Source organism: Copadichromis virginalis, linkage group LG9 (assembly GCF_057382275.1).
Source record: "Copadichromis virginalis isolate Kocher_CV1m ecotype Utaka linkage group LG9, C_Virginalis_male_GT1.1, whole genome shotgun sequence".
In the NCBI taxonomy this organism is placed as follows: domain Eukaryota; kingdom Metazoa; phylum Chordata; class Actinopteri; order Cichliformes; family Cichlidae; genus Copadichromis; species Copadichromis virginalis.
The window spans coordinates 32,163,332-32,178,672 of record NC_140626.1 but is presented as its reverse complement, the minus strand read 5'-3'; the positions used below and the strand labels follow the sequence as shown (position 1 = coordinate 32,178,672).

The 15,341-nt window shown below is 40.4% G+C and overlaps 1 protein-coding gene across 1 annotated transcript; it reads right to left on the bottom strand.

The window, feature by feature from the left end:
- Window positions 1-8,567: 8,567 nt before the first annotated feature.
- On the bottom strand, window positions 8,568-12,685 carry LOC146702264 (uncharacterized). The gene is made up of 3 exons (XM_085468998.1): window positions 12,546-12,685; window positions 12,068-12,253; window positions 8,568-10,915 (listed from the first exon to the last, which is right to left on the bottom strand). Exon 3 carries the CDS (start codon window positions 10,878-10,880, stop codon window positions 9,624-9,626), a length of 1,257 nt encoding a protein of 418 aa, XP_085325124.1. The 5' UTR covers window positions 10,881-10,915; window positions 12,068-12,253; window positions 12,546-12,685; the 3' UTR covers window positions 8,568-9,623.
- Window positions 12,686-15,341: the final 2,656 nt, after the last annotated feature.

Genomic DNA, 15,341 nt, shown 5'->3' with positions numbered 1-15,341 from the left:
ACAGGACCAAAACATATGAAGGGAAGTAGCTGGAGTCTGTTTGCATCTATCACACGATGGGTCTATGTCTATGTTCGGAAATATTTTTGCTAGTTTAACTTTTGAAAAATGTAACCTGTGTAACACTTTGAATTGTATTAGGGAGTGTCTTGAACATATAGAAGACGAATGGACCCTGGTAAGAGCCATATCTCACTCTTTGTCAGACAGCTGGGCACTGTCGTGGAAAATTTAACAATAACCTGCAACACACCCAGCGAGCTTGATTTGAAGTGGGTTTAATAAACACATTGCGATGTGGAGAGAGCATCTCAGTGAAACACCAGGACCACCTCCGGATTGTGGCCACCGCCCTTACATCTTATATACAGACACACAGACAAAGAACATTCCACAACCTCACATGTTGGCCCCTCTCACAGGGGGCTATACTTCCTCCCTCACAGAGAGAATTATGACCTTGTTTTCTGCTTGGCTGTCACCTAAGGATTTACATCCCTGATAAGCAGAAGGAGTCTCACTATCTGTTTAATGTCTCCCATTACAATGGCCTCACTGTGTTAACTTTCCACATGCATGTAAACTAGTGACAGGAGTGCTCTTACTATAGTAAAGTGAGAAAGTGATATTACTATAACTAATGTGATATGATTAAATATGTGATAAATACACGAGAAAAGAAATCTGCCACCACAGCACCCAAATCATTCTCCCACTGTTCTCGAATGTATGAAATAGACAGGTTATATGTCTTAGTTACATCAAGCGGCTCTCTCATAAGAACCCGTTGTTAAGATAAGGAAGTTTTTAGGTGTGTGATATATTTCCTATTTTATCATTAAATCTCCCAATTTATTAACTGTTTCTGTAAAAGACCCTCTTCCCCAGTGTTATTAGGGATTGATTTTTTGCAACAGAATTATAGATCTTTCCTCTCTGTCTATGCAGCGTACTGTACTCTTTACTATTGTAGGGCCATCAGCCCGTTTAAAAGGTGTGAACCCTCTCCAAGGCATTTACAATTATCTTTACTGTGCCCACATCAGTGATTGGGGAAACCAAAACAACCACAACTCTGGAAGAACGACTTCCTTCTTTAGTGCTTCCAGCATGTTTGAGGCCGATCAAAATCCCTCAATGAAATGGGATAAACCAAAAATCCAATCTTTACGGTGTCACATGTGTCAAAATTGAGTACACATGTCAAAAGAACTCACGACTGTTACTATTGTTAAATTCTCCCAATTCTTTCGATCTTTGGGCTGAGGGACGGACAATACTCGGTGTACAAATGCTCAATCAACAATCTTTTATTACATACAATTGAACACTTTATGAGCACAAACCATCCGGATGGGGAGACATGCATGAAGAGGGTCACAGCAAATCTCAAACTGGTGGAGGGTTACTCAAACTCTTATAGCCTCTAGTGGCCCCCACCTAGTCATAAAAACCTAAACATTCACATTCTTTCTAACTCCTAGCGAGCCTGACTTATGGCCTTGGCTCCCTGTTTTGTCTGCCTTCAACAACGGTGGGGGTGTAGTCTCCCGTGGAATGTGCTCTCTGTCTCCTCCACTATCAGAAAAAGCAAGGTCCTGACTCTCTGAAAACAGCATTTCTTATAACTCAGCAGTATAATGCATCATAAACAATATCATTCATTCACACTGAATCAGCAGTCTAACGTAATACAAATCAGTTTAATAACTGTAATAGTTTTCACCTAATTCAGGAGAATACTACAAACTAAAACTACATAATGATTTCACAATCTTTAATTAGGGGTATAACATGGCATAAGATCATATTATAATCCCACACTATGTTTACTCAGACAATGAGGGCCTAATGCACTTACGCATCAGGAACTGACATGCTAGATAATCAGTCTACCTACCCTACAAAATCTACACAAGTTGCTGTAAAACATGCATGCTATAATTACTCCAATCACTTTTACTCATGCTCAGGACTCTAACAGAGTTTGTGATGTTCGGAGAATCATGTAAATGCATATCATTTATAAAATGATTATTAACGTCACAACAACGACCTCCGTAACTTAAAAACACACTAAGCTTTCCAGGGAAAGTGATTGGCTGTTTTAAGCAGATGTGATCTGCATTCATTCGCTGATCCCTCTTGGGTGCCACAGAGTCTCACTCTGCAGTCGCTGAGTTGGAGCTCAGCACGCTCTTGTTGGAGGAGGGGGCTCTTTTCAGCCCTCACCCTCTCGTTCCAACGCAGCTTTATGGTTATTGCTGTGGTTCTGGAATCTTCTCATGATGACTAGTAGGGCCCCAAACCGCATGACCTTTGACCTTAACCACTGCCTGGGCTGTCAGCTCTGTTATGAATGGTCCCTGTTCTTGCTGGGTCTCTGAAGACTTCTGATCAGCACGCAGACTCAGTCAGGAGATTCCACCCTTGGGATGATTTCTTCCAGCAATACTCTGGCTGCTGCACCTGTATCTCTTCACTAGGAGGAAAAACTTCTAACCATTTAGAAAACACGTCAACCATAATAATAATAATAATAATAATGAATTGCATTTATATAGCACTTTTCGAGACCCTCAAAGCGCTTTACAATGCCACTATTCATTCACTCTCACATTCACACACTGGTGGAGGCAGCTACAGTCATGGGCAGACTGACAGAAGCGAGGCTTCAAACCACATTTTCCTTTCAGTTCAGTGAAGTTTACTTATAGATCATCAAAACCTTATCTGAACATGGACTTAACCCCCCTGTAGAGGTTTAATACCTGTACATGAACGGTTAATCCCACAAATCACGGTAAAAAGCCATGGACAAAAACACCATGAAAAAACTCATGGAAAACATAGAAAACATTGTTTAAACCTAGAATCCCTCCGTTTGACACGTGGTCTCTCCCATGAGTCAACTCATCAGAACTAGGAAGCCCATTGTAATCTAGAGAAGCTCACCTTATATTTGCTCTCAATTAAAGTATTTTATAACACTTTTACTCCCGATCTTGCAGGCCTGCTTTTAAATCATCAACACACAAAATATCACCCCCAGAGGGATGATACCTGGCAGGTTTTTCCCCCCTAAGTGCACTGTTACAAACAAAACATATTAGGCCTTGTTCAGGACATGTCTAAATATATATAAAAAATAAACCTGTGTTTCTCTTACAAAAAGAAAACAACCCTAACCTATCTGGCAAAATCAGCCTGGTACTAAAACCAACAAACAAACAAACAAACCAAATCTACCAGAAATCACAGGAAAAGTTTTGCTTTCTGGTGACACAACATGCTGTAGGGATTAGAACCTGCCATGCAGTGTTGCAGTCACTGCTTCTGTTCATGTTCCCCACATCATATTTACGCCTTTAGACGAAGAAGAACACCCACTAGAATACCCAAACTGAGTTTCTAGGAACCTGCACCCAATAATTGCAGCAGTAAGGAAGCCAGGCTTTCCCTGTTGGTCCGCTTGAAAATCCTCCCAAATCAAAACAGCTCACCGTTGCAGATCCTTTTCAGTGCCTCTCTTGGTTCTTTTAAAAATTTAGTCTGACAAAAGCCAAATGACGAATTAGCGCTTCTCTGCGCTACTTAATTTGGATTGGCTGTTCTTTTTTTTTTTAAGAGTCCAAGAGAGATGAGGCCTATCGCAATAGTTTAATTTTTCTATCGAGAAAAAGTTATTTCGCAATACATTTCGTTATTGTTCTATCGCCCAGCTCTAATGCTTATCCTACAAAATCTGTCTCTCGCTCTCCCTCTGTCTGTCTTTCACTCACTCACACAGACACACACCACCACTGTCAACTTTGCTAAATTACTAATGAAAAACATTGACCAGGCAGCTGTGATTGAGCAGCAATGTCCATCCAACTCTTTTCATGGTTGTTGTAGTCGTGATAATTTTGTGAGGCCACATTGAAAAGCCTCGGATACGGAAGCGTAGAGCTGCCACCCAGGCAAAAGAAAAGTGAAAAGTATATTGTTTAACAATATACCTTTCATGTTTTTTAACAATATAATATCACATTATTACAATATACAGAATTATCACGTTCGTACAATATAAATATTATATAGGCTACATCGCAGCTCCAGTCACGCTTCCATCACCGTCTTTCTCGTCTTTTCCCAGAGTAACAGCCCAACAGGAGGATCTATTGGCTAGCACTGCTTCGCCTTGCACGCATTCTTTTTTTAAACTTAATCTGGAATTCACTGCAAACTGTTTGTGTGGGATATGAACGACAAGATTTTGTTTTTCTACAAGAGTTAGTAAAAAAACATCTCCAGTGTGATCAAATCTTCTTGCCAAACATCCGCAGCTTGGCAGTGTATACAGCACTATAATGAAGAGACCCAATTCTTTTGAAAACCATACATCTTTCCACAGGTCTCAACTTCATCAGACATCACCTAGACACAAAGCTGGATGATGCCAGCGCAAACAGCAGCCTAACCGACTAAGATGATAGATCCATGGGGTCAGGAAAGCCAGATGCAGGGCTGGAGCGGTACCTTTCATGTCCATTCACTGGAGGTGTGGATCTATTGCATGGCGTTCCTCACATCAAGAAGCTGTCGATCAAAGTCAACACAGCTCTTCCTGCATCAGGAGCTTGTGAAGGACTTCTCAGTCATGCAGGACTCCTGTTCACTGCTAAACAGTCACAGCTTCACAGAAAGAACCTTGAGAGCAAACTGCTGCTGAAGCTTAACCATCACCTCACTGAGTGAAGAAATGGCACATTTTTGCTAAATATGCAGAAATAGATTCACACCCATACAATTTATGGTAAACTGAGCTGGCTTGTATGTACATATGCTGAAGATGCCTCGTTCTGTTTTCTCTGAGGCTGCTGTGGCATTTGGAGCAAAAATGAATATAAAGTTTACAGCAAATCTTGTCACTGGAAATTGTTTGCACTGTTTATATATTTATATTATTTACTGCAGGTATTGGTGAAAAAAGCTTGTTTGAAAAATGTTGTGAAAATCTGGAAATTAGAATTGTTGTGCCTTATTTTGTTGATGTTTTTACATATATTCCTTTTGGAAATACTAAAATTTGTATATTTATTTATTTTTGTTTGTCTGATAGCATTTATAAAATAAATCGGACATTTCAAACAGTTACTCGCTACTTGAGTAGTCTTTTCACCAAGTACTTTACTCTTACTCGAGTAACTTTTTTGAAGACTACTTTTCACTTTTACGTGAGTAATAATATTTCAAAGTAATGCTACTCTTACTTGAGTACAATTTTTGGATACTTGACCCACCTCTGTAACCGGGCATGATCAGAAATGACGATTGGATCATATTTACAGTCTGTAATAGCACTCAGTAAGTAGGGGCCACATCTGTCTCCGGAGTCTGCACCTTGGGTCTTTTTCCTGCCTGCACACAGCCGTCACATAACAGGTCTTAGTAAAGATTGGGAAGAGCGATCCCAAACAGAATCCATTACCAGGTTGTAATCCCCAGACATAACCAGATGATAACTATCCAGATTGGGAATGGAGCTTAGCATTAGCGCTCAGCCTGAGCTGGAGGTTTAAGGGTCAAGGGTCTGCGAGCCAGAGGGTTCTGCTCAGCCAGAGCTGGAGGTTTGAGCTCTGGGGGTCTGCGTGCCAGATGGGCTGCTTAGCCCAAACTAGAGGTTTAAGGGCCGAGGGTCTGTGCGCCAGAGAGGGCCATTCAACCCAATCTGGGGGTTTGAGCTACATGGGTCTGCACACTAGAGGTGCCCGCTCAACCTGAGGTGGAAGTTTGAGCGCAGAGGATCTGCGCACTGGATGGTCCCACTCTGCCTGAGTCGGAGGTTTGAGCACCGGGGGTCTGCGAGCTGTCCATACCTGCCACACCTGCACACCCGCTTCCTCATCCAGCACCGACTGCACCGCTGCTTCCGAGTCCAGCAGCGAAACACCAGCCATCAGCCAAGACCAATAATCACTGGCCACTTTCCAGGCCAACAGCTAAGGAGCTGTTGAGAGCCACCGGAGCCATTATGTCATCACTGCCACTGGACCCAGGGCAGGCCGGTTGATCTGTAACACCATTGTCACTGGACCCGGGGCAAGCTGCCTGAGCCGCAATGCTGCTGCCACTGGTCTCATCACAGGCCGCCTAGACTGTTTTGGTGCCACTGGACCCATGGGAGGCCGCCTGAATGGTCTTGCCGGATTTGCCACCAACCAAGTTGGCCACAAGAACTTGGCTTGTTGGACTGTGTGCCGCTGCTGCTGGAGGTGCAACCGGGTTTTTTAATTGTTTGGACTAAGGCTCTGATATTGTTTTGAGTCCTTCGTCCTGGAAATCCCCCCCCCCAAACCAGGCACCTTCAGGCCTGCTGGGGGGTTCATTCATTATGCAAATGTAGTGTGTCTGTGAAGGTTCTCAGTCATCCAGGTCATCGTAGTCAAAGGAGCTTGCAAAGAAAAGCGTCTGGACTTCTTTAAGTTACTTGAAGATGTTTCACCTCTCATCCGAGAAGCTTCTTCAGTTCTAAGGTCAAATGGTGGAGAGTCCCAGATATAAACCTAGTGGGAGTGACCCCCCACAGAGGGACAAAAGGACCCCCTGATGACTTAACTTAAAGAAGTCCAGACGCTTTTCTTTGCAATGCAAATGTAGTGTTTATAAGATTGGAGAAACCTGCAGTCAGCTGAGACTGAAGAAGTCTCTGGGATGAGTGACGAAATGTTTGTCCCACTGAAAACGCTACGTCCAGATGAACAGAATCAACTTCTGGGATTTCCTTACCTGGATGATTGAGCATGCATCAAGATATTACCCACAATTACTTAGGTACACGGGAACAAAGGGACAGCAAGTCAGTTTTATCATAAATGACACACATTTATGACTTACAATAAGAATATTTTTATTGCAACATAAAAAAATGTAGGTTTGTCTCTTCATGGAGCAAAACACACTCACATCCTGTAAGAAAACACAGACCACTGAAAACTTTACACATGGGTAAGAAAATATTTAGTTTTCCACATACTGCCTGTTTCAAAATGACACAAATTTATCAATTTACCTTTTTTTTTTTACTGTAACATTAAAAATTGCAGGAGGGGTTGTGTCTTTGTGGAGCAAAACAGACTCACACAATATTGTAAGACAATAGAGCCCATTTAAAACACATTTCATGTGAGTTACAACAGAAGTGCACTCACACTGATAATTACCTCACGATGAATAGCCAAATAAACACGGGGTCCCCAATCCCAGTCCACGAGGGCCGGTGTCCCTGCAGGGTTTAGAGGTGTCCTTGATCCGTCATAGATGATTTAAAAATGTTAAATTATCCCCTTCAACATGTCTTGACGTTGTCCAGAGGCCTGGTAATGAAGTAATCATGTGATTCAGGTGTGTTGACCCAGAGTGAGATCTAAAACCTGCAGGGACACCGGCCCTCGTGGACTGGGATTGGGGACTCCTAAAATAAACAGTAACAGGTCTGATAGTTTGACCCAGAAGGTGAACTGTTCTGACATTTTGTTTTTCTTGTGATCAGATGATGGGAGTAATGTTTGCTCTGTATGCTGTTTGTGGACACAGCCAGTGAAGTTTAACTTGCTAAACTTGGAACAAGTTGAATTGTGAAGCCTGATCTCAAGCTTTTTAAGTTTGACGCAGCATCCAGAAGAACTTTTGTTCAGACCCCTGTTTCTCCCACTGTGTTCAAATGAACCCCGTCAGGGTAATGTCCCATTGGTCTGCCACGATTAGTCGACTAGTCACGATTACGTCGACTATCAAAATCGCCAACGACTAATTTAATAGTCAACGCGTCATTTGAAGCTTTGTAAGATCCCAAAAGACGCAGGAATAAGTAGTAGGATTTAAGAGTGTAATAACGGACTGAAACAGAAGATGGCAGCACTGCATGAAGAAGGATGACAGCTGCCATTAAACCCCGAAGAAGAAGAAGCTGTGTCCCAGAATTCATAGCGTGGCCCAGCTCAGTTTCCAACAATGGCAGCAGCTAGTCAGTTTTATTCTTATCATTCTTTCTGGGTCACAAAGTAAATGTTTAACATATTTTCAGGCGAGAATGTAGCTGTGTAAACTTCAAATATCTGCTCAGTTTATCAAGACACCACATTTTTTTGAAAGTGCTCCAACGTTTTCGGAGACTTCGATAGCTAGCCGGGGTTACAGGCTCCCTGGAGCCGGTGAGAACACCGGACTCCCGGCAAATGGTTTCCAAACCCACCGCCATCTTTTGCTACTCAGGTTAAACATGATATATAAGTCACTTAGATAACTTAAAAATGTTACTGTTCGGCTTTTTTTCAGTATTTTATTTGTTCCTGAGTAAATCGGTTTGGCTGAGATTAAAGTTATAGTTTTTACACAGCTGAATAAACATCAAGCAGACAGCTGATTATCAGAAATGTGAGATGCTCGAGAATATACTCCGGTGTCCTGTTATATTTTAGATAGCAAGGAGTAGGGATGGGTATCGTTTAAGTTTTATCCGATACCGGTGCCAAACTGGTACTTTTGAAACGGTGCCGGTGCCTAAACGGTGTTCAAACCGGTGCTTAAAGAATGGAGAACACAAAATTGGTCCAAAAACCTCTCATGTTTAACTGTTTTCCACTTTTTCTTTGTTCATTTTAGCCTTTTTGGCCAGGGTGAAGGGAGTATCTGCCATCAAACAAGAAGACAGCCGCATGTAGCTATGATGATGTTTGCTAGTTCACCTTACCTGCATTAATGTAATAATGTGGTTAGCCTACTCAACGTAAATTACACACGAACAACATTAAGCTACTCATGCAGAGAAGCACGGCTGCTGCTGCATCATCATCCGTCATCATTTCTGCTACACTGGCAGGGCTAGGGGCCAGGACTCCCCTCTTCGGGTTTTTGGGGGATGTTGCTAACTCCGGGTCTGATAACAGGCACCACACCCGCAGTAGATGTGCTCGGTGTGAGGTCTCGCAGCAAGCTCTCAAATACGGCGCATTTTTCGGCTTTAAAAAAAAACGCTATGCGTCGCCAGGTGTTTCATCGGATTCGAGGTGTTACCTCCTTTGACAGTATCAAAGTATCACCTTAAAGCACTTGTTGCAGGCTGCTGAGTTTGCATATTTTGCTGTGAAGTACAGCCAGACTTTTCACTGCTTTGCCTTGGGCATTTTTAATCTGTAGCTCTGCTCTAAAAGAACGTACGTACCTGGACCCGCCTACTATCCTCAGAAACGTAAAATGATTGGCTAGAATCTAAAGTGTATGACATCTCAGGAAAATAAAAGCACCGAAATAAGCGCTTCTTTTCGGTCTGGTTACTACCGTTTATGTCAGAACTGGTGCCGTCATGGCACCGGATACAGGGACCCATCCCTAGCAAGGAGTTTATTAAACTTCACCGAAACAATCTGCACATTTCATTAAAATTTAATAAACTATCACCTTGTCTCTATTCTTAGTTAGCACAGACCTTAAACACTTAAAGCTGTAAGCTCATGATAGTTATATAAGAGCAGATGCATGCTGTACATTTTACGTCCAATGGATGCATGATCTGATTAGTCGACTAATTGCAAAAATAATCGGTGACTAGTCGACTATCAAAATAATCATTTGTGGCAGCCCTAGTAATGTCCCATTGGTCTTCCACTTTTCTCAGAGGAGGACACTTTGTGGGTTTTCTGATGCCTCAATAGATTTGTTTTATGGATGAAAGACTTTCCACAGTGACCACATACAAATGATTTAACTCCAGAGTGGGTGAGCTGATGTGATTTTAAGCCAGTCATGTGAGTAAAAGCCTTTCCACACTGACCACATACAAATTGTTTAGCACCAGAGTGGATCAGCTGATGTGATTTTAAGCCAGTCATGTGAGTAAAAGCCTTTCCACACTGACCACATACAAATTGTTTAGCACCAGAGTGGATCAGCTGATGTGATTTTAAGCCAGTCATGTGAGTAAAAGCCTTTCCACATTGACCACATTTAAATGATGTAACTCCAGAGTGGATGAGCTGATGTGATTTTAACCTTTCGATCTCAATATAAGCCTTTCCACAGTCACCACATACAAATTGTTTAGTACCAGAGTGGATAAGCTGATGTGATTTTAAGGCAGCAATGTGAGTAAAAGACTTTCCACACTGCTCACAGCTGAAGGGTTTAGCTCCACTGTGGATAAGCTGATGTCTTTTTAAGTTACTAACGTAAGCAAAAGCCTTTCCACACTGATCACAGGTGAGAGGTTTATCTCCACTGTGGATGAGCTGATGTACTTTTAAATTGCCTATCTGAGTAAATGACTTTCCACACAGATCACACCTGAATGGTTTCTCTCCACTGTGGATGAGCTGATGTCTTTTTAACCTATCAATCTCAGTAAAAGAATTTCCACACTGATCACAGGTGAAAGGTTTAACTTCACTGTGGATGCCCTGATGTCTCTCTAAGTGATCTCTATCCGTAAAAGACTTTCCACACTGATCACAGACAAATGATTTACCTCCAACATGGATCATATAATGTCTCCTTAAGTGACCTTTCTGAGTAAAAGACTTTTCACACTGATCACAGTTGAAAGCTTTAAATCCAGTGTGGACGACCTGATGTGTTTTTAAGCTCCATCTATGAGTAAAGGTCTTTCCACACTGATCACAGCTGAATGGTTTCACACCGATGTGGATCAGCTGATGTGATTTCAAGTGACCAATCTGAGTAAAAGACTTTCCACACAGATCACAGCTCAAGCTTCTGTCCTCCCCGTTGGCGCGCTTGCGTCTTCTGGGCTGCTTCATAGCAGGAAAAGTCTTTTCCACAGGGATCGCCGCTGGCTCATCTTTACTTTCTGGTGCTGGATGTTTTTGGTTGATGTCATCCATGTGCTGAGGTTTGGGCCTGCTTTCACTTCTTTCTCCTGTAATGACAAAGAACCCAAACAGTGACATCAGGTCTATACCTTCAGCTCATCCACAAGTGCCCCCTCTTACCTCACAAAGATAAACAGTTTCACCATCTGCCAAACGTCTCAGGTGCCTGGGGACGCTATGCTGTGGTAAATATTTGAAGTGAGCTCATTTTGGGGATAAAAGTAGTAAAAGTTCAACTTGTGAATAAAATATTGGCTTGTGTGACTTCAAAGTTTTTTAGTTTTTACTTTGTTCAAATCTGAAGAACATCACACTTACAATGTGCAGTTCAGGTTGTATGTGTGAGAGCTGTACAACCAAATCCACACTGGCTCAGATTTGCCTCTGATTAACCACGAGGGTGTCACAGTTATCAAAGTCTGCAGACACTGTCAGCTGCAATCAACACCTTTTATTATAATGCACAGGTGAGTTATAATGCATCTCCACTAGAAGATGGTCCCCTGTTATCTACTTTTTCACAGGCAAGCGTGGGTGAGAGTCTACAGCTTTCTACCCCCCAAGGACACGTAGTCTAATGCCTTTATTTTTCATGGCCATGTCCACTTAATACTACACTATATGGTTATATGGCATTTTAGTTCATATACAGCATAGAATTGAGGCACTTCAAATATTTTCATCTCAACACCTCCTCCCTGGAGATAAGGAGGAGTCTCACTATCTGCCTAATGTCTCATGGTGCCTGGGAGTGTCAGTCCAACTCACTCACAATACCCATCTGTGTGTGGAATAACATTTTTGATGTTTTCCTATATGTAGAACAAAGTCACAAAAAATGTACTATAGATATTACTAAAGTGATATTGTCAAAACATATGATCAACACATAAAATAAAGAAATGTCCATCACAAGAGTTAGCAGCTTACACAAGAAAAGACGTCAGAAAGAATATGAAAGAAGAGAAGTGGAAAAGGAAAACAGAGGATTTTTAATGAAGTCATGATCACTCCACAGACATCACCTTCATATGAAGGGAAACAGAGAGTGTAACTCAAATGATAAAACATTAATGTACTGAGGCAGACAAACAGAGAGGCTAAACAGAAGGCAGAAATCAAACCAAAGTGAGCTAAGAGAGAGAGACCCTGTAGAAAATGATGAAGTTAAGCAACCAGTGTAGTTATAACTGACTTACTCTGGATCTCCTCTCAGACTCAGGAGGGGGCGAGCGGGCCGGCTTTGTAGTTGGAGTCGGACCAGCAGAGACAATGGGCTCACTGACCTCCACTCCCCAAGTCAGTCACCACGAGGACAAGTTCTTTGTTTAGAGATGATTTAATCCAAGCTCACCAACAACATCACTCAGCTGTCCTCGTCAGAACTAATGAAATAAAAGCAGTAACATTTAGAAACGTCAGTTTACTAAACATAAAAATATTGCTCTATTAGCCTCGCTCACATGTTCTGTAAAGATTAAATTACTTAAATCATCACGTGGTTTACAAAAACACTTTTTTTTACCAAACTCAGCGAACAATTGCGCATCCAGAAATAACTGTTTTATCTCGTTTGACATGGAAACTTAAAATTACAAAGACACACTGAACGCACCTTCCTACCAGCTGTAACCTAGCAGGAGAACGTACATTCGTCTTCGCAGCTGCGATACATACCTGACAAATTGCCGTTCATCAATTAGATTTAACACGACGCTTCTCCACAATACTTTGATGCGGGTTCTTCAAAAAGTGCCCATTTTTAAAACGGCGGAAAGACACAGCAAAGAGCACAGTACGCACACTCCTCCTTCTTCTTCGTCTCCTCCCCCTGCTGCTTCTTCTTCTTTTCTTTTTTTTACAAACCTTTATTTAAACATCAGTACAATACAAACTAGAGTTAAACAGTACTATACTAAAGGTGTTATGCTTACAAAAAATGTATACAATAAACAAACAAATAAACATTATTTAGAACCTACAGGGGGAACCTGCTAGGGGGAAAAGTTTAACTGATTAAAGCAAAGAGTAAAGTGATTGAAGGATCTTCATTTTTTTTACACACAACCATAGTTTTTATAGCTTTTGGGTTAGTAGAGTTCTTAATTGAATTAAGATATTGCACAAGCTCATAGGAAAATACATAAAAAGAGGGATGTCTTCCAAAACGTTTGGATTTGTGAATATGACATTTAGCCATTAAGATTAACAAGTTAATCACACATCTGTTGTCAATGTTGAAATGTCTTTGGTGTTTTTGTAGACCAAATAATACATAGTTCCAAAACAGTACAAATCCTTTAAATACATTTTCTGAGATAAAAACACATAATCTCGGCCAAAAGTCTTGCACAAGGTTACAAAACCAAAAAAGCTGCATAGTAGATTCCTTGCACTTTTGACAAAATCTGCAGTTTGCATCAATGTCTAATTTGAATTTGCTGTGAAGATAATCTTTAGATGGGTAAATTCTGTGTATTAATTTATAATAAATGTCTTTAACTTTGTTGGTAATTAAAAACTTCGTCTTCCAAACTTCGTTCCACATAATATCGACAGGCAACCGGTTCCAGAAAAAAAATTACATACGGTTCTGTGGTTATACTATCCTGAAATAAAGATCTGATAGATTTGTTGTTGTTTTTAGAATTCTTAGAAAAGCACATCTTCCAACGAAAGTTTATAATAAAGATGCCAACGGCCTGTGGAATGAAGTGATGTTAGGTTTATTCTTAAAAAGCATACAAACCTGTGATGGTTTTGAGCCAAATGTTTTTGTATAATCATCACGATTTACAGCTAAATTATTAAATATAGACAAAATGTTTTATAGGAAAAAAGCATACCATTGGAATTGAATAATTGGTCGACTAAAACAATATTATTCCTAAACCAACTCCCTAAGAAGAGAGATTTTCTTTTATATAAGATATCCTTGTTATTCTACATATAATAACTGTGTGGACTAAAGTTCTGCTTCTATATAAGAGTCCATGTTAAAAAAAAAAAAAGCTTGGCGATGAAAAACAGAGGTTTTTATGGGGATTTTATGAATATTAAAATTACAAGTAAGGAAAAAATCAGTGCCACCTAACTTAGAAAACATGTACATAGGTATATATAGTATTCCAAATGGATGTAGAATTAGTAATTCGATTTTTTTAACCAATTTATTTTGAATGTGTTATTAAGAGTGTGTTATGGATTCAAATATTGGGGATGGATACAAGAGGAAAACCAAAATAACAACACTGGTCCGGCCGGGTTGAGTCAAACGATGATTTTAATGATCACACGCGTGGGAGATGGACACCGTACGCAGACAGCATCAGATCTCAAAATGGTGGAGCATTGATCAAACTCTTATAGCCTCTAGTGGCCCCCACCTTATCATAAAAGCCTAAACATTCACATGCTTTCTCTCACACAGCGCCTAAGCTACGACCTTGGCTCCCTGTTTATCTGCTCCTGCTGAGATGGGGCAGAAAACTCCAGTATATTCTGTTCTCTTCTAATCAGACAAATAAGGCGATGACTTTCTGCGAACAGTATTTCTTATAACTCAGCAGTATAATGCATCATAAAACAATATCATTCATTCACAATAAATCAGCAGTCTAATGTAATGCAAATCGGTTTAACAAATGTAATAGTTATCAGCTTCTTCTAATTCAGGAGAATAATGCAAACTAAAGCTACATAATAATTCACAATCTTTAATTAGGGGTCTAACATGGCATAAGGTAATATTATAATCCCACAAGTGTCAGAATCTAACACAGTAAGTCCTCCATTGACACAGGAGTTCATAAGAACTGTTTTTTTAATGTAGTGTGTCCTATTTTTCCAAGTAAAGTTGAAAAGTAACTTATCAACCTCTTTTATGATTTTATTATCAAGGTAAAATGCCAATGCAGCATAATAAGACGAGAGATGCAAACTAAAGCAGATGCATCTGCTTTAGTTTTTAATACTCTGCCTTTTAATGATAAATCTCTTAAGAGCCACTGAGTAAATCTGTGTTTGAGTTTCACTAGAATAAGATCAATTCTTCTTTCCTGGTTTTTGGTTATTCAAATACCTAAATAACGAACTTCTTGTTTTATTGGAAGGTTACACAAAGCTGTTTTTGAACATTCTTTTATTGCCATAAGTTCACATTTAGGAATATTCAAGTACAATCCAGAAACTTTAAGAAATGTTGAGATTGTTTCAATAGCAATAGAAATTTGATACTCATCTTTTAGGAATAATGTAGTTTCATCCGCTAACTGTGTTATGAGTAAATCTTTGCCTATTAGCGATATGCCTTTTACATTGCTTGAACAAAGTAAGCAGATTTCCCTTCTTCACGTGCTTTCTTTATAATGGGCCACAGCTTCAGTCTGTTTTCTTTGTCCTCTCTCATCAGGTTTTCAGTGAACCGCAGATGATTATTTTGAAGGAAAGGATTGTTCTTGGCAGCTTTCAATC

Coding starts and splice junctions, on each gene's coding strand:
- LOC146702264 (XM_085468998.1), bottom strand. CDS start 10,880: ATGGATGACATCAACCAAAAACATCCAGCACCAGAAAGTAAAGATGAG.